Source organism: Danio aesculapii, chromosome 2, assembly GCF_903798145.1.
Source record: "Danio aesculapii chromosome 2, fDanAes4.1, whole genome shotgun sequence".
NCBI lineage: Eukaryota > Metazoa > Chordata > Actinopteri > Cypriniformes > Danionidae > Danio > Danio aesculapii.
The window spans coordinates 38,274,154-38,295,586 of record NC_079436.1 but is presented as its reverse complement, the minus strand read 5'-3'; the positions used below and the strand labels follow the sequence as shown (position 1 = coordinate 38,295,586).

General features: G+C 36.2%; 1 protein-coding gene across 1 annotated transcript in view; it reads right to left on the bottom strand.

Moving 5' to 3' along the window:
- Positions 1-21,433, bottom strand: part of LOC130246236 (uncharacterized) — a 273,191-nt gene that overhangs the window by 158,545 nt on the left and 93,213 nt on the right. The window contains exon 2 of the mRNA XM_056479115.1: positions 6,668-8,383. Coding sequence (XP_056335090.1) covers positions 6,668-8,131 — 1,464 coding nt within the window. The 5' untranslated portion in view covers positions 8,132-8,383. The remainder of the gene's footprint in view (positions 1-6,667; positions 8,384-21,433) is intronic.

The window sequence follows — 21,433 nt, the reverse complement described above, 5'->3', positions numbered from 1 at the left end:
GACAAATGACAACAGATTATTAGAGACAGAGAATGAAAAAATGACAGATATCGATCAAGAACAACAGGTATACAGAGAATAGATAGAATGATGGATGGATGGATGGATGGATGGATGGATGGATGGATGGATGGATGGATGGATGGATGGATGGATGGATGGATGGATGGATGGATGGATGGATGGATGGATGGATGGATGGATGGATGATGGATAGATAGATAGATAGATAGATAGATAGATAGATAGATAGATAGATAGATAGATAGATAGATAGATAGATAGATAGATAGATAGATAGATAGATAGATAGATAGTGGAGTTGTCATCTGAAATGAGAAATGAAACTAGAGCAATGAAATATATGTCAAGCAAAATTGTAGACAGCACCCTCTAGTGGATTTGTCATCTGAAACAAGAAACTAAACATATCTGGAGCAACAAAATTTACATTATGCAAAAATGTAGACAGCACCCTCTAGTGGATTGGTAATCTGAAATTAAACACTAAACATCTCGAGCAAATAATTTTACATTACGCAAAAATGTAGACAGCACCCTCTAGTGGATTTATCATTTGAAATGACAAAATAAACATATCTGGAGCCACAAAATTTGAAATAAGCATAAATGTAGACAGCAACTTCTAGTGGATTTGTCACCTGAAACTATAAACGAAACATATCTGGAGCAATGATATTTACAATGAGCACTCTCTAGTGGATTTATCATCTGAAACTAGAAACTAAACATATCTGGAGCAACTAATTTGACATTACGCAAAAATGTAGACAGCACCCTCTAGTGGATTTGTCATCTAAAAAATGAGAAACTAAGCATATCTGGAGCAATGAAATTTACGTTACGCAGAAAATGTAGAGAGCACCCTCTGGTGGATATGTCTTTTGAAATGAGCAACAAAACATATCCGGAGCAACAAAATTTACATTACGCAAAAATGTGGACAGCACCGAAGCAAAGAAATTTTAATTAAGTATAAATGGAGATAGCACCCTCTATTGGATTTGTTATCTGAAAATAAAAACGAAACATATCTGGAGCAACTCACTTTACGTTACTCAAAAATGTAGACAACACCCTCTAGTGGATTTATCATCTGAAATGAAAAACTAAACATATCGGGAGCAATGAAATTTACGTTACACAGAAAATGTAGACAGCACCCTCTAGTGGATTTATCATTTGAAAAGTAGAAACTAAACACCTCTGTAGCAACAAAATTTACATTACGCAAAAATGTAGACAGCACCTTCTAGAGGATGCTATCTGAAACTAGAAGCGAAACATATCTGGAGCAACTAATTTTACATTAAGCATAAATCTAAACAGCACCCTCTTGTGGATCTGTCATCTGAAACAAGAAGCGTAACATATCTGGAGCAATGAATTTGGCATGTTAACGAAAAAAGTAGGCTGAGGCCCTTATTCGCAGTGAGCCTGGGTTGGAAAATTCACACCAAACACGTTGCTGAAAAAACAACTGCGGAATTATTAATCAGATTTAGCAAACCACAACATTTCAAATCAATTCAAGCCAATCAAACAAAACCTCAAAGGAGGGTAAAGGGCTGGGACACTTAAATAGATAATCAAGAGACCCCGAGCATCAAAACACCACTTCCACAAACACAAACCCACCGAGGGATGATGGTGTTTGCAAGCACTTCAAGTACCAAATCTCAATCACGCCACTTTTATTTTCTACATCCACATTATGCCAGTTAGCAACAGCCTAGGGAGACCTGCCTTTTTATGAGACCACTGTTGTGATAAATTTCGCAAGATAGAGTGCAAATTTGTTTTCCCTCGGCATCACACCCTGCCATTGCTTTCGAATGCAAAAGATGTGCTAATTTATGTCCATACATTAAGCCCAAGAATGAAATACGGTCATTACGGAATTACAAAGAAGCCTATATTGTGATCATAAAGCCTCTGCATATGCTTACTAGCATTGAGCGCCCTGACATAAACATATGGATGCTTGTTATGCCAACCCCCAAATTTGATTATAATTTAACGTAAGTGTAATTGCATATAATTGATGTTACCTACCATAAAATTCGTTAAAATGCATAATGGCCTACTGTGGTATTTATAGACTGGGTAATGAGTATATGAACGCGCGCTCCAAATGCTGAATCTGTGATTAGCATCGTGCTGTAGATTAAGCACGCTGTGGCACTTGGCACGTCTGCCGCGGGGCTACATAGTTCACTTCAGCCCTTTATTAAATCATAATCATCTCAGTTATAAGGCGCAGCAAAACATGTCCTCATTGATCCAACAGAGAGCGGTGCATGCGACTCTGCGTAGGGTTGAAGCGGCAAGATTAAACATCCGTAAGAGCATTAGGACACATAAGAGCATTAGGTGTGTACATACACACACACTCGACACATGCTCGAGGTCTGAATGGGTTCATTCGCAATGTTGGATACCATGAAGGATGCAGGGAACTATCAGTGCCACCTGTTAAGCACACCATATTGGCTCTAATGACATACAGGCCTGTCCATCTGTAGCAATGGTCAACGGCACCTAAGGCATTTTCAGCCTCGTAATTCCCCATTTCTTCTCTCTCATTCGCTCTCTCTTATTCTTTCTGCCGTCTGCAAGGCCCTAATGAAGATCAATGCTTGTCTTCTTTCCCACTCTAAACAGCCGTCCCGTTTGAGCTCAGTGATCAAATGTGTCTAAAACTATTGGGTGGATGTGTCTGGCTCTGAAGCTGGGTATTAACAGCACGAGGGGTTCCATTAAATGCTGCTGAAGCCAAAGCAGACAGAAAGATGGTCCCAGAAGAGAATACAAGAGATTTTTTTTTCTTATCCCACAGTGCCGTCTGACTGCCTCGGGCAGACACGCAGAATCATCATCATTCATTTACTCAACGTATTACCAAACTGCCTTCCCCAGCCGCTCAAACTGCAGCTCAGGGAGATGGTGAGAAGAAAAATAGGAGAAAAAATAGAGATGGAGAAAGGCAGGAACTGAGAAACAATGCCAGATGTACGGCCCTAGTTGAAGTTTTGGATCTGGATGTATGTTTCTAGTCATTTTAAGGCACTGATAGATGCAGACTAACACAGGCAATTAGTAGATTACAAGATGTCACATTCATTACTTATCAAACGCCAATTCAACATTTAATTACCCAAAACAAGTGCTGATAAACTCCAACAAATGCAGAGAGGAGTAATGCACTGCTACGGCAAAACCCAAGAAAATGTTTGTTGCTGTTGGTCAATGTTGGTTGCTAGTGTGACTCAACCTTTAAAGACTTTTCCTATACTGTAAAGGTCTAGAGTTAAATACTTCAAGCAAACATATACAGTTTTGTATAAATATAGTTACATTTACTTGAGGTAAACTCAAACTTAAAAAACCTGATCAAGAGAATAAATCCTAAAATACATTGCTGATGCCTTTAACACTTCATCAGTACATTCATTCATTCATTTATTTTCATTTCAGCTTAGTCCCTTTATTTATCATGAATCGCCACAGTGGAATGAACCGCTGACTTATCCAGCATATGTTTCACGCAGCGGATGCCCTTCCAGCTGCAATCACTGGTAAACACCCATACAGACTTATTCACACACATACACTATGGACAATTTAGCTTACCCAATTCACCTATAGTGCATGTCTTTGGACTTGTGGGGGAAACCATAGCACCCGGAGGAAACCCACACGAACACAGGAAGTTCATCAGTAGATTTTGATTCATAACATCCTTTTTTTTTTTAATTAAGCATAAATACCTGAATTATAATCTATAAAAGGCATAACATGTAAGACAATTAAATATTTTCCTAGATAAAATATCTTAAGATTTAATAAATCCTTTTGAGGTTTTCTCTTGTTTTAAACCTCACACAGTTAATCAAAATTTGATTTATGGTTAAAGAAAATTCATTTTACAAAAAAGTATTTATAATTGTGCAAAAATATATTCTCTTTCTTTGGAATTTGCATTAATATAGAAGGTACATTTGAGTACATTGCTAAATAGCTCATTTAGGTTTATTTTGCAAACTACTTATAACATTTCTTCAAAATTCTAAACACAAATATCTTCATTTACATCATTTATTTGAAGAAAATGACAATAAGTGAATAGAAATAGATTTTAATGTGCAAAAAGCTGGGTTGCTCTCAGAAGTGGTATTAGTGAGACCAGCAGTGTGCGCTCAATCTGCGGTCTGTGTGGGTCCTAACTCCCCGGTATATTGATGGGGACTCTATACTGCTCTAGTGAGCGCCGTCTTTTGGATGAGACGTTAAATGGAGGAAAAAGTGTAGGGGTTTAACCCTGGCATCCTGGCCAAATTTGCCCACTGGCTCCTGTCCATCATGGCCTCCTTACCATCCCCATACCATTATTGGCTTCATTACTCCTCTCCACCAATCAGTTGGTGTGTGGTCTGGAACAAAATGGCTGCCGTCGCATCATTCAGGTGGATGCTGCACACAGGTGATGGATGAGGAGATTCCCCCCAAAAATGAGTGCTTTGAGTGTCCAGAAAAGTGCTATATAAATATAAGGAATTATTATTATTTTATTATTAAAAAAACCGCAGTATGGTCACCTTTTGGAAACTAGGTGGCATTTCATGAAGATTCACAAATTGTTATTAAGACAAATGGTGGCTGTGGTTTCTAAAAGGTTTGTTTTGGTCAGTGCATAATTAATAAACTTCTTGCTGTGTCATTTCATAATTTTGATTGTTTAATAAATATTTTAAAGACTGCAATAAAAACAGTATGATATGTCAGTTTGCCCCCAAAAATGGCCCCCAGATTGGGTCATCAGCAGAGTACGAGATGTAGAAGAGAGCACAGGTATTGTTAGTTTTCATGTTCCACCACCAGGCTCTTGATTTTCTGATGAGAAGAGCAATTGTTCATCACAGCGCATACTGTAGCTTTAACAGAGCAGAATCAGCAGCTGATTAAGAGTCTGATTGAAACATTATTCTGTGACCTGCAGAGCTCGGCTTCCTCAGGATTTAAATAGACAAAGACAGCAAGAAAAAAAGACTGGGATAATGTGACTAATGCCATTAAGATCAGTGATGTGATAAACATTCAGACACAATGTTCTGTGGGAGACGTCAGTCTCAGTGTGAGAGCTTTTTCCACTTCACTGTGTTGAGGGTCATATTGGTTTGTGATCTTTGTTTTCTTTTTCTGTGCCAAATTGAATAATCTCAGCTTATTATTCAATTAGGAAAAGCAATTATTTAGATATACGCATAATCAATGTCTATTAAAAGTTGAAAGCAACAACTTGTGTTAAAGTGATAGATCACCAAGAAAAATTCAATTTAGATCAAATAAACAAATAAAATCCTGTTTGAATTTTTTTTTACTGCGGAACACAGAGAGCATATTATGACGAATATCTAAGAAAGATCAATGAGGTCCGAAAAGCATAGACATTTTTTAAAATAACTTCTTTTAAGTTCACACTACTTCCCACGGGTTTGAAATGAACGTGCAGTGGTAGCGGGATTGTTACACCATTTACGACAAACAAAACATAATTTAATTTTTAACAATAATTTTATTTATTAATAAACTGCTATTAACTGTTACTTTTCCATGGGTTAAAGTAAAAAAGACTGTTGAAATAAACAAAGAATCTACTATTTCTATTACTTTTATGCTATCCAGGAGGCATGTACACCCAAGTTCAAAGCAAACGTGGAAGCCAAAACATTTTAGATATGTATATAAAATAGCTTATATCTAATATAGCCTAATGACATCATCAAATTAATAAAATATACAGCAAATGACAAATAAATGACAGAAAAAATAATAAAAACCGAAGATATTAATAATTACAAGAATAAAATGTGTGGATTATTTAAATAAGGCAAATGCCTTAATTAACCATTACTTACGGTGTACATTAATTTTGCAGCCAGTTTAGACCAGTAATTTTGTCCTCTCTGAGTATAAAGTTAAGTTTTTCTGAGTCTTTTAGATTCAAGAATGAATTATTTAATGTTTTTTTCACACTTGCAACTGTGCATGCACAGTCAGCTGCAATGCCAAGCGAAAGTAGGCTTAAGTGAAATGGTAATGCAAAAAACGCAAACGATTAATGACAGCTTTAAAGGCAAAAGCCGTTAAAATACCTGGGTTGCCCACCCAAGTAAAGTCTATGTGTGGGAAGCACTGAGTTCAACAAAAGAAATTGTCATTCATTAGCATTTATCACTTATCATTATTATCATTATCATCAGCATTAATTATAATAATAAATGTTTCTTTAGAACCAAATCAGCATATAAGAATGGTTTCTAAATGATCACGAGGATCCCTAAAGTCTGGATTAATGATGCTGAAAATTCAACATTGCATTACAGAAATAACCTCCATTTTAAAATATATTCAAATAGAGTCATTTTAAATGGTCACGCTAATTCGCATTATTACCCTTTTTTTTGCAAACACAGTCTTAGTGAGCAGAAGAAACATTTCAAAGAGTGTATTCAATACTGCCCCTAAAACTTTTTAAATAGCAACAAAAATCAGTCAGTGTGATTATATAAATGTAAATCTAAGAATTCTTTATATTTATGAGAGACCCATCCCATTGACCCATGATTCAATAAAGGGTTCTTACTCTTCCGATGAGGACTGGTTCCGGACCTGCATACTCCTCAATGACAAAGAACTGGTTCCAGATCCAACTTCGTCGACTTCTAGATCGAGAGATTTCCCCTTTCGGTTGACTCCACGCCTCATCTTCATCTTCATCCTCTTCCATTTCCTGAAAAACAAGGCCCCTTCCACCTCTACTGGGGTGAGACTCAACAGTCATCTCTCTGCTCTCCTCCAACTCCTTCTTTCCCCATTCCGGATCGGGTGGAAGTTTTAGGATGTGACTGCTGTCAATGGGCTCTGAAATTTTAATCTGTGGATTCTGAGTGACACCGACTGCCATATGAACACTCTGATCTGATTCCCCTTTAACGTCAAGACTCCTTTCAGTCAGTGAGCTGAAAGTGTCAGGTCGATGTCCCGAGTCAAGCTGAGACGGAGTGTGTGATATGCCCGTATCACTTTGACCAGCTAGCGGATTGGTCTCGGTGCTGGTCATGATCTCGCTTTGGGGAGTTGAAGCTACGTGAGTCGTGAAGTGTTTGTACTTCCAGGACGCGGTGCCTGCTGCACTTTTCACCTCTGCTTTTCTGTCCTCCTCATTTAGATCCATACTGAACCCGCCGAATTGTTTAAAGAGCGTGTGAACGGTCTGTTCTGGATTTAGACTGGCATTAGTGAAAGAGCTTAAACGTAGCTCTGCAGTCTGGTTGTCTGGCTTAGAAAGTTCAGGATTGCCTGCATGGTCTTGTTTTTTCATTTTGAGCGCATCCATCTGACTGTGATCCATATTGATCAAATCTCTTTTTCTGCTGTGACCCATTTTACCTGGGATATTCAGACCTGGCACACTCTGAAGCTGGGAATTCACAATACGCACAAGGTTTTCTTTGGATATCACTTTTAACAGGCTTCCGGTCAGATTCAGTTTCCGAGGTGAATCTGGAGTGACTACCTTTGTTCCCACTGTAGTGTGAACGGCAACATTTGAAGTCGATCTGGATCTTGAAGGGATTTTGATTCTGGTTCTGTTGAAATGCAAGCCAGAGGTTGTCCTGTGGTGCACCGGGATCCATTTGTCAACCCTTGCACCTTTCTTTGTGTAATTCCTGCTCCTTTTTAACTCTAAAATGTCATCAATAGGCGCTTGTACTACTTTTATATCCAATTGATCCATGTCTTCATTTATTTGTGCAGGTGGTTTGGAATTAAAACCAACAAAGCTTTCCTTGGTGAACACCGGAGAAGCTCCATGGCTCTGGTGAGCTGAGATCCGCTCTTTTTCTTCTTCCGGACCAATCAGTTCTTTGAGTCTTGCCATTGCGTTTACGTTCCTCTCCAAACTTGTATCCCATTGGTCAGTGACTCCATTTGCTATATGCTGAACGTGAGTCGAGCTCACTCCCCTTCTCCGAATGATCTTCGTCGCATAGGCTCCTCTTAAAAAACAGAGGAACACCAATATTTGCAGGCTCCTGTCGATCATGCTGTCCGATTGGGATGTATTAATTGAAACAACAACAGCTGATGACAAGACGTGTTCGCTTTCCAGTTGTCTTCATTCTTTCGCCGCTCTTATTTCACAGTCCTTCACTTATTCCTCCATTGCACCGCCTTCATTCAGCTCAGGAGAGTGCACGTCAGTCGCTGTTGTGTATCTCCCTCAATCTAACAGAGCGTCTGTGTTTTCGGCGCTGGTGAAACGTTTTACTCAGTTTCCCGCAGAGGATTTGATGCCCTGAGAGAAAAGATAAAGATAATTAAGTTAAAACTTTAATCATTGCGGTATGTTAATTAAAAGTGGAACGACAAGGCAAGGTAGCAGAACACAGTCGGGCTGATTCATTAACGTATGAGTAATCGCAAGACAGTAGCATCGGCAACATCATTAGAATTCAATATGAGCCAAGGCGGCTGGTATTTTCTTGTACTGTCAGAAGTATCATGCATCATCAGAGGTCTTAGAAGAGAACTGTGTTAAAGCGTTTCACTTGTGTTCACTGTAGACAGAAGCCTGGCTGGTTGCACATGATTGTCAAATAAAAGCACTATACGAGGACATGAACGCATGATCTCAAAAGCTGCCCTGAGACACATTTTGCCATTTATTTGTAGAACATTTGCACATTATATGGACACAGTGAGTCAAGAAACTTTTTAGAGACCATTTATGAAGCAATAAATCATGTAGCAATTAAAACCCCTCATTTTTGTTAATACATTTTTTCGACATGTACTAACACATTTCGTATTATATGACTTAATGGGTGTCTTAAAGGGATTTAAAATGAGTTTTAAAGAAGTTAATTGTGAGTTTGAATAAAACTAACACAGTTATCAAGACCTTGATGTTATACATGTAGTTCTTATTAAATAGCTGACATTTTTATTTTAGAACCAGGCTTCTTTAAAGCCCGGCTCATACCGTGTGTCATGTTAATTTCGCTCAAAATATGCCTTGATTGCATCATGAGGTTCATTGCTCCAATTGGTTCTTTTTATCTGAAGTGTCTGAAGTCACACTGCAGGAAAGTTTCTGAAATTTTCTGACTACGACAGATCTTCATCGGAGGGAATCACAATTTTATCACAACGACTATTAAATTGACTGTCGACGAGCATGTCAAACCAACAATCAAAGAGCACATATTCAAGCCCAGGATTCCAGGAATCTTCCCAAATCTGTGTCAGATCTAAAAATCATGGCTGAAATCTCACAGTGTGAGCAGGGCTTTGGTCTTGTAAAAATGTATGAAATAGTGTTGTAAGTTAGAAATTGGTATATGTGAATAAAATGCCATAATCATAAATGAACAGAAATGTTGTGCATGGGGGGAAAATTAATTAAATGTAATGAAGGTGAGTCGAAAGTCGAGATTCCAATTGTGGTTGTTTGTTAAAAGTCAAGTCAGCAATGCCAAAGGGTAATCCAAAATCAGAGTAAAAACACAAAAGGCAGAGCAACCAGGCAAAAGGGCAATCAAAAAAGAGAAGTAATACATTACACAAGCAGAGGTCATATGGCAAATAAACAGATCATAAACAGGTCAATCTGTGCTTTTAAAAGCTATTGGTTGGGTTTAGGGAAGGGGCAGGGTGAAGGGATCGGTCGGTTGGTCAGTCAGTAAATCAGTCAGTTGACAGTGGCCTCTGGGGGATTTACGTAAGAACAACAGGTGCGAATAGCACTCGCGAGAGAAATTTGAGATCTGAATAAGAGTACACAGCAGCCTCTGGTGGATTCACGATAGCATAGCTCCTGGGACGTATTTTGCTCTCTCCAGAAATATATATATATATATATATATATATATATATATATATATATATATATATATATATATATATATATATATATATATATATATATATATATATATAGGGCTACGTATTCAGAATGAGCCTGGGTTGAATATTTTACAATGTGTTTTATGACACCAAACAGTGGAGAGGACGCCAACTGAGCACTTGAGCACCCTCTCCTTGGAGATATAATTAAATAATGATTTAACTAATTATTAATCTAATTTAAAAATATTAGCACCTCCAATTTCAGTAAGTAAATAGATAATATTAGCAGAAATACTGTCTTTAACAATATAGAAGGACCAATAATTGATTTTACATGGTATTTGTGGTGGCAGAAGTGTTTTTTCCTTATTTTTAGCAATCAACTGTAGTCATTTTTGAAATTTACAATTTTGAATCATCCCTTTATGACAACATTTCAAGTTCTTTCTTTTTTCTATGGGGGAAGGGGGGGGGGTGAGTAAACAAAACAGGCATCAGTTAAAATTGCTTTTTCTAAAAACGCATTCAAGCATGTCCATCCCCAGTTTGTCAATTTCTTTCAGAGAATGCAACTTAACACCTGAAAAAAACATACTAAATATTTTGGATTTTCTTCTGTAGTTTTTGCTCAAATGAATGACAGACTTCTCAAGCGTTCAAGCATGTCGTCATTTTCTCTAATAGAAGCTCCCTCCGAGTTGGTGATGCATCATTTCACGGGTTGGTTTTTGCAATTACCAAGAAACGAAGAGGTTTCTACCACAATGCATTAGGAACTCTGCTATTTTACAGTTTAAGTGTGATGTTGAATGAGGCCGTCTGATTCGTGTAGACATGAACAATGAGGCACTGCGGTGTGAGTTGTGTTTATGAAGAGTAATGAGGAGTAAGTTGAATGATGGCAATGGCAAAGCTGCAGAACATTGCATGATGACTTATGTATACGTGCAGCAAGATGCCCTCTGGGACATATAATTGCAAAACAAAGAACTGTGGACTATATCACCACCGAACTACTTTTACTCGAAAGCACTGTGTTGTGAGTAGAGCCCTGGAAATTGCATAAAGCCTCCTAATAAGATTAGAACTGGTGATTTCAGCCAATTTGATGTGCAATATGCATCAGACAGTAAGTGAACAGGCCCTAGTATTGAATTAACCGCAGAGGAATGCATTGAGGCTTCTACACTACATTTAAACTTTGGATAATGTCTTTTTAAAACCACTAGGTGAAGGTTTATTTTAACCATGGGTTAAGCAACATTTCACACTTGTCCTTTAGAAAGACTTCAGCACTGATTTTGATCTTCAACCCAACAAAATGCACTTATGCAATGCTACAATTAAACAGTGTTTAGATACAGACAACCAATCATAAGCATCCTTAGTTCTTGCCTCATTAAATATGCATGTACTTTACACAGTTGCAGAACATTTCCAGGCACTCATATCAACAGAGACACATGGGAATGCTGACGGCAAATGTGTTACATGCAGCAAGGAATGAAAATTCAGACCTATTTAAAGTTTTAAACTAGAACCCAATGAATTACATCTTATTCTTTTCCCTATAAACTTTTATTTTGCTATTTAATTTAGCATTGTATTATTATGGTTTACCTCCTGAATAATTAGCCCCTCCCCTATTTATTTCATCAATTTCTGTTCAACACATTTCTAAACATAATAGTTTTAATAACTGATTTATAATAACTGATTTCTTTAATTTTAGTAATGATGACAGTACATATTATTTTACTAGATATTTTTCAATACACCAGTATTCAGTTTAAAGTGCAATATAAAAGTTTAACTAGGTTACGTAGGTTAAATAGGCAAGTTATGGTAATTACAGGCAAATCAATGTATAACAATGGTTTGTTCTGTAGACAATCAAAAACTATATATTGTTTAAGGTGGTAAATGATATTGACCTAAAAATAGTTTTTAAAAACTAAAAAAAAAATGCTTTTATTCTAGCTGAAATAAAACAAATAATAAGAAAAAAATATTATAGAAAATACTGTGAAAATTTTAATGCTCGGTTTAACTTATTAAGTTTAACATTGTATTATTATTATTATTATTATTATTATTATTATTATTATTATTATTATTATTAATATTATTATTATTATTATTGGGCTGTCGACACTTTTCAGCAAATTCTTCAGTATCTTCAAGCTGATTTTACTTAAAGGTGCAGTATGTAAGTTTGACACCAAGTTATTGCATTCCTGGATCAAAACAAATAAAAGTTCAGGTAGCCAGATTGAGGACCAACAGGAGCAAGTCTAACGATCGAGCCTAAAGGGTGATTTAAATTGTGTTCTATATAAATGCCACAGCAAGTGATAGAAGGAATATTCTCCATATTAAAAGGATTTTTTTGTTCTAACCAACACCTCAATTGTTATATTAAAAACAGCTTCTATTTCTTGCAGCTGAACAACAGAAAACTGACAATGATCACCTCAGGTAGGCTACACCTTATGTGCTTTATTCAGTGTTAAATGCTAATAATGAAAGTTTGAATGGCATTTTACATGACATTTATTGTCATACTACTGAAAGCAGCAGCAGGAAATTCACCTCAGGTCTTGAAAATACAATAAACTGAAAATAAACTGTTTGAAATTGAACTTTAGATCTGTGACTCAAAACTAACACATATCAGTGATTCAGCATATACATTTAATAATGTTAAAGAGGTTTAATATGTATTAATTAGATTATAAAACTTACCATTTCGTGAGTGAGTGCATATCCCATGCTTCTGAATGGCTGTGTTTAAATTTATGTTGTGTTTTGTCTGGTGCAAAACTGCTTATCAGTGCAAATCTCGTCACGAAGTGTGTTTTTAGGTCACGGGGTTACAATGTAACCTGCTTACCTAATATTTATGCTCGTAATGTTTATATTATGCTAATTAATAACCCCATGTGGAACTTTGAATCTGCATCTCATTTTGGAATCTGCTACTGTCCACTGGACGTCGCATTTTGGTCACAAGCGCATGCTTTGAGAGCCTTTCTGAATGAATCAATGAAATACAAGGTTTTCCATCAAGGCAACCCGGGGTGCTGAAACAACTGGCTAAACTGGCATTGAGCAGGTTAAATGACAAAAGACAGTCATTCCGGCACGTAACAGATATTTTCAAAGCAGAATAATTTACTACAATGTTCACTTGGTATGTTTCTTAAATATATGCAAACATATTATGGTATTTGCATGCTTTAGAAGAGCCAAAAACTTACAAACAGCCCTTTTAACAAAAGCATTTAAGTTTTCGGAACAATTCCTGGATCTGCTAAAATCCAAAATAAGAATGCGTTCCTGTCACACGTCACACATGAATACTTCAATAAACTGACACAAAGCAGGTCAATGCGTTTACATACTGAACGAAATCAGTGTAAGTGACCAAATCTATCAAAATAAGGTCTTTATCACCTCATTCACAGGTCAAGAACGCATGTAAAATTCTATTTCCGAAAAACACAAGACAACCAGAGCAGCAACACAATGACATTCCCACAGACAAGATAAGCAGCTATTAAAACGGGTCACATCCTGTCAATCAATGCTAATTACCTCATGAATATGCAAACAAGAACTTTAACCCACCATTAACAAACGCGCAGTGTGAAATCCATGAATTACTTACCATGAATAAAGTATGAAACATGAATAAGATAACATGAACCAAGTGTAAGAAGCCTCACTGTGCTTCACACAACTGCTGAGTAATGCCTTGCGTGTTTTGTCCACAGCAAATGCCGTGACACCCAAAAACAACAACAGCATTTCGGGGATGGTCAACACATCCACTGAGTACAAACCGAGTCCATGCAGGATCCCCAAACTTCTTCACAAAACCCTTCATTCTTTAACAACTATTCCTCCCATCTCCTAAAAGCTTTTCAGTTCATGTTATATTTTCTCTTTCATCGCCTCCTCCCACTCACCACCTGCCTCTCTCTCTTTCCATTTCACAGCATTGTTTTAATATGTTATCCTCCACTTCTCTCTCCTTTTCTCCGGCTGCGTCCACGTCAATCACGCTTGTGCTTTAACCTCTCTCACCTTCTGTGCTTTGACTCGCTTCGATCAATCAGCCAATCTCTGCAGTGACATTGGGATTGACGGCTGTCTGGCACCTGCACCGATGAACCTGAAGCCGCCGATTCGTATAGATTATACAAATGAAAATGCCTTAAAGTTCCTGCGGCACCATCCGCTTGTGCCCAGCAGTAGACTGCTATAATAAACAAATCGAAACAGCTGTTTGCAGGCACACAGCAGTTAAGGTTCACACAAAAAAGCGGGTTTGTTTTTGCTTAAACAACAGATGAACGTGCGCCAAACAAATCATTCGTGCAGATAGGGTTGATAGGAAACTGCTGATAGATTGTTGTGCTGGGAATTTAACAAGCTTGAAAACGACGAAGAGGCAAAATTGCAGAGGCAGTGAAATCTTCTTGCCAGCGGTGACAGTTTCTTTAGATTAGATTCATTAGATAGGAACTTTTTCTTTTTTTTCCACGCTTGCTGACTTATTATTGATGTCTAGGCGGTCGTGTAACTTGGGTGCAGATTTGGGTGTGGATTGATAGAGAGAGTGTTTAGTTAATAGACTTGAGAATAGAGGCTGAGAATATCTGTGGACCAGATATTTGACTGAATGTACTGTAATATGTAGGTATTGACTGCAATACAAGTGTGGTGTGTCATGTTTTCCTTACCCCCAGCAGCTGTTTCTTTTTATACTTTATGTTTTTGTGGTTATGGTACAGATGTTTCAGTCGTTTAATAAACTCTAATTAACTTTAAGCTGAAAAAATGCATTTCATTTGCACTGATTAACAAAAGTTCATGTGCATTTAAAAGTTGTAGATCTTAGTTTGAAGGATTTAGCATAGGTCTCGAACTCAATTCCTGGAGGGACGCAGCTCTGGACAGTTTTGCTCCAAACATGATCAAACACAGCTGATCCAACTAATGAAGATGTTCATGACTCTTTTGAACACCTCCATATTTGGATTCAGCTGTGTTTGATAGGGTTGGAGCAAAACTGTGCAGCGCTGTGGCCCTTCAGGAATTGAATTTGAGACCTATGATTTAGTTATTATTATTATTATTATTATTATTATTATTATTATTATTATTATTATTATTGATATTATTATTATTATTATTATTATTATTATTATTATTATTATTATTATTATTATTATTATCATCATCAATAAAATGTTTGTAATATTTGATCAAGGGAAGTGTGTTAGTTGGCTCAGAAACAACCTTTCCCGATGACATTACTAAGGTTGTGAGATATTACACAATATTAAACAAAAGCTCCTTTAGCAAAGTAGGTTTGCTTTCACATTCTATTTAATGTTTTTTCACAATCCAATCAATTCCCAAAGGACAACGTTCAAGCTTCATTCTAGTATTTTCAGTCAGTGAAAAATTTCTCTTAACAAATCCCTGAAATAGGTCACATCATAAAAATAAAAAAGGTAAAAAAAAAATCATTTAAAAAATACTAAAAATATATATTTTTCTTATTACACAAAAAAGAATTGTAAAATTGTAAGTTACGTGAATAAAAACAATGCTCAACACACACTGAATTAGATTAAGATTGTATTTTTAAATTAAACAATATATAGTAGAAGTCAAAATTATTGGCCCTTCTGTGAATTTCTTTTTTTTTTTTTATATTTCCCAAAGAATGTTTAATAGAGCAAGGAATATTATATATGTGGTGACACAGTGGCTCTGGTTAGCACTGTCGCCTTACAGCAAGAAGGTCGCTGGTTCGAGCCCTGGCTTGGTCACTTGGCGTTTCTGTGCGGAGTTTACATGTTCTCCCCATGTTCGTGTGGGTTTCCACCGGGTGCTTCAGTTTCCCTCACAGTCCAATGACATGCAGTATTGTGAATGTGTGTGAATGAGTGTGTGTGGGTGTTTTCCTGTATTGGGTTACAGCTGAAAGGGCATCCGCTGTGTAAAACATATGCTGGATTAGTTGGTGGTTCTTTCCACTGTGGCGACCCCTAATGAATAGAGGGACTAAGCCAAAGGAAAATTAATGAATTTATTAATTAATTAATAAATTTATTTATTTATTTATTTATAAATTTATGTATATATTTATTTATTTACTTATATATTTTTTTACTTGCTTATTTACTTATTGACTTGTTTACTTATTTATTTGCTTATTTAATTTAATTATTTATTTACATTTATCATATATATATATATATATATATATATATATATATATATATATATAATTTTATTTATATATTTATTTATTTAAATATATTTATAAATTTATTTATATAATTATTTATTTATTTACTTACTTGCTTATTTAATTATTTCCTTCCTTCCTTCCTTCCTTCCTTACTTACTTCCTTACTTTCTTACTTCCTTGCTTGCTTGCTTGCTTGCTTGCTTGCTTGCTTGTTTAATGTATTTCTTTTTTTTCCAGGACTTTACAGGATCTTATTCAATATGCATTCATCAATGTTTTTCAACAATATTTTTATGTTTGCATAATGCAAAATGTGCAAAGTGCCTGTAAATGAAAAGCATGAGCTAACATAAACAAGGCAATTAGTCAAAATGGGAAAACAAAAAAACATCCGTTTTCAGCTGAAAATAGCTTTCAGACTGACATGGACAAAATGAATATTTGAGCATTTCTTTGTTTTTTCTTACAGTATCTGTTCATTTGTTCAATTTGACAAGTCAACGTTAAACTGACCGTAACTCATCGAGTCATCATCTAAAGCAGATCCAGGCATCGCATAAATCCACTCCAATGTAACAGCACGTGTTAAAGAAGATGCAGTCGGATTGTACAGAGATCCAGGTTGCTAACACAAAGGTCGCTGGTCTATTTTCAGGAAGAAGAGTCCCACTGGAGAGCTTGTGTGACAGCACTCTTGCTCTACCAGTGTTGCTCCTGAGTGAGACACTTAACCTCGCTCTGCCCCCGACTATGCCTCTTAACACCAGCCTGTTTAAGTGCCTGTGCTCCAGGCAGACTGTCCCTCCAATTACACTCTTACTTTAAATAAAGTGTCTGCGAAATGACAAGCGACCGTGCTGGATACGTTTAAAAGCCGCGTATCTTAATAACACCATTTTCATGCTCCAGTCACCAAAATATGCACACAAGAGAATTATAAGTGGCACAAATTCTCTTTGCTTATTTCGCTCTGCCTATTTACTCACTCATCTAGAGTACACAAAACGATGTGCATATCTGGACGGTGAGCGGGGCTTTTTGTTCTACTAAAATTATGCGCTGAATTAACCTGCATAGTTGCTGTACAAGTAGCACATCTTACTTCAGCATAAAAAAGGTTATCCATTACAATATTTGGATTTTCATTAGGTGTTTTGATGCTGCTGCTTCCTACGCTCCACTGATGGAGCCAAGTGACAAAAAAAGAGGAATTTCTCGAGGCTACAAAAACCTACAAAGAGCTCTTTCTAGGGCAGAAATCAATAAAGCTGTTGCCAACTTGAAGAATGAAGAAGAATTAAGCAGTAAAGTAAGCAAGCTCAGCAAACTAATAGCTCTGCTAAACGCTAATCGCACTTATGCCCATGGGCAGCATTTGGTATTGAAAGTGAATGGGACAGTGGCACCTGAGGAAGAAAACTGGCTGGTTCTGAGGTCCCACAGACGGACCATGAATACAAATGAAGATGATCCCTAAATGGTATGAAGTAAACTGTAAATAATTCACTAACATTATGATCAGAAATTGAATGATTTAAACAGCAATTTCAATAGCATTTGACCAATTCATTCAGTAAAAATGAATTTGATTTGAAAAAGCAATCAGTATTGCTGAGCAGTGCTTAAATGAGCATGTGATATATTTGATATGAAAAGCATGGTAACAATTTAGCTTTAAATTTAAAGGGTCGAGTTTCTAATCCACACCTATAGGGTTTTATTTAATTAATTTAGATATGCATAATCTATGCATATCTAAATTGGTTAGCACTGTCGCCTCACAGCAAAAAGGTCGCTGGTTCGAGTCCCATTTCTGTGTGGATTTTGCATGTTTTCCTCATGTTCATGTGGATTTCCTCCGGGTGCTCCGGTTTCCCCCACAGTCCAAACACATGTGGTATACAGGTGAATTGAATAAACTAAATTGGCCATAGTGTATGAGTGTGTGTAAATGAGAGAGCGTATAGGTGTTTCCCAGTATTGGGTTGCGGCTGGAAGGGAATCCGCTGTGTAAAACATATGTTGACATAGTTGGCGGTTCATTCCGCTGTGGTGACTTCTGAAATAGAGACTAAGCCAAAGGAAAACGAATAAATGAATGAATATCTGATGCAGAAACACTTGGTTTTTTTATTAGCGCTGTCCATTAACACATTAGGTTAGTGTAATTAATCATAAAGAAAGTAGCATAAAATAAAAGATGAATGCAATTTATCATGCCCCCTACCTGTATGTAAATTTCATATAATCAAATTCCATTAGAGCCATTCATGCTTGACGTTTAGTACCATCATCATGTGTTTTAACTACAGACAAACTCGAACATCAAATATTTTCTAACAATAGGTATACTACTAAGATACTATTGTTAATAGAATAGAATAGAATAGAGTTATTTATTAATTTTCCTTCAGCTTAGTCCCTTATTTATCAGGGATTTCCACAGCAGAATGAATCACATATAATATAATATAATATAATATAATATAATATAATATAATATAATATAATATAATATAATATAATATAATATAATATAATATAATATAATATAATATAATATAATATAATATAATATAATATAATATATATACCCTCATATCAATTCAAGTTTATTTTTAAAAAGAAATTCATCTTAACAAATGGAATGCAATGATATGAAGATATTTAAACTCAATTGTGGCATAAATCAAACAATTCAGTGAAATCACACACTCATTCAAAAGTAACCATTAGTCGTTATTAGTCGTAACAATGTGGAGAATGAATGAAACCTAGAATGCCAAAACACACAGTGCAATATCTAAAGAAAGCCCAGAGGGGTAAAATCCATTGCACAAACACAAACATAGTCAGCATACAGACAACTACAAGACATTCAAAATGAAGTTAAACTGTCCCATATGATGAATTGAACAATTCATTTGATGACTTGAACAGTTGAAGATAAAATGAATAGCCCTCATTCTTTTTCAAATATTTCCCAAATGATGTTTAACACAGCAGGGAAATTTTTCGCAGTATTTCCTATAATATTTTTTTCTTCTGGAGAAAGTCCTATTTGTTTTATTTTGGCTAGAATAAAACAGTTTTAAAATTTTTAAAAACTATTTTAGGGTCAATGTTATTAGCCCCCTTAAACAATTAATTTTTTTCGATACAGATTTTTGTCTACAGAAAAAAACACTGTTATACAATATGGTATATACTTGCCTAATTACCTAGTTAAGCCTTTAAATTGCACTTTAGGCTGAAAACTAGTATCTTAAAAATATATAGTATAATATTATGTACTGTCATCATGGCAAAGATAAAAGAAATCACTTATTATAAATGAGTTATTAAAACTATTATGCTTAGAAATGTGTTGAAAAATTTTTTTCATGTTTAACAAAAATTAAGGGGGGGAAATATGCAGGGGGCTAATAATTCAGGAGGGCCAATAATTCTGACTTCAACCGTAGGTAAAAAACATTCAGACATTGCAAACATGTTGTATAAACGAAGCCCTAGCTGTGTTTTAAAAAGACAAAATCCCTGCTATTCTTGAAGCAACTCAACAACTATGCTTTCATTGTATTGAACACATCCCTGGTGTAGTAGGAAAGCATACAGTAATGATGCCTATGCTCATGCTCATGCCATGGCTAATGGCTCATACCCATGTGAGGGGCGTAAAATGCAGGTGGTTGGATTACTGTATTGTCTCGGGCACTGGGGCGACATGCTGAGAGCGTGGAGTAAAACAGCATATCGACACTGTCACATCTGCGGTGGGAGTATAGCCTCGCTCGACACACACAGCATATGTGAGTGAGACCGAACACAATGCCCCTGTCACTATGTGGTCTCTTAGACGTTGTTAAGGGGAATCAATGCAGGCTAAAAGTGTACGGCTGAAGGTGTCGGGAGCAGTCGTTCTTTAAGATGGAGTGTGGGTGAGTGTGTGCCAAAAACCACCAACATGGCAGCATCCGATCATTTTGAGACTCGCATCCATACACCCTCCGGACAACAGAGTATCTCAGTGAACTGATTAATTGGGGCCATAAATATTTTTAATTAATTTTTCCTTTCCCCAGGGCTTTCAGAATCTCTTGGTTCGTTAGTATTGGAGGCAGATCTTTGTCATCGATCGCCAGAACCCGTGGTGCAGTGAAGGCTGTCACCAACTTAACGAGACTGAAAATTTTAATTACGATTCTCCTCCGTACTCCGTACTCGCCATTTATTTCTCACTCACACTCGCATAACACCTACCCACAAGACACTGTTCTCAGTCAGAAAGCCAAAAACATGTTCGTGTGGACATTGTGATATGTATATGCTCTATTCCAATTGCCTAGTGTGGTTTGGATGAGTAAGACATCATAGGAGAAGTCTAAATGCGAAGTCTGTTCCAAAATGAAGTCCACTTAATTACAGCACTCTCTTTAAAGTGTTCTTTGAGTGAATTATAAACAGATTAACATGCAACACCAGAATGCAGACAAGATCAGAAGCAAAAAATGTTTCTGTTAATATTATTCTGGCTAATAGTGAAAAGGAGAAAAGGCTGTTGCTGCCATTTTTAATTACGATTTTACACCTCAAAATGCTACACTATTTATAAACACTAATAAATCAATAAAATGTAAGCAAGCAGCATTAGATTTCAGCAAAGCTAATTTGAGTTTAAATACTAGTGAAATAAGGCTGCATAAATAATAAATGGTAGCAAAACTAATGAAGATTTATTTTAACAGTAAATTATTAGTTTGAAAAACACAGTAACATTTAACAATACGAGACACATCCTTAGTTAATGTATTTACTAACATGAACAGTCAACAATGCTTGTACAGCATTTATTAATCATAGTTCAACATTAACTCATGTGTTATTAAAATTTAATGCACTATGAGTTTACATGAACTGTATGTTCATCAAATAACATTAACAACAATTAATAAAAACCATTGATTGTTCACATTAACTAACATGAAATAGATGTCCTAAATTATAAATTGAGTCAAAAATAAAAGTGAACGTTAGATGTCAGCAAATAAAATTAGAGTTACAAAATTGGTGAAATGAGCACAGGCCAAATCTGTTAGCAAAAGGGATCATATGGATACTAACTTTAACCCTTTCACATATACAATCACACCGGTGTGATCAGCCTTGGCTGGCCCCTGAAGCGTACAATCACACATACATGTTATCAACTGCTAAAATTGAAATCTG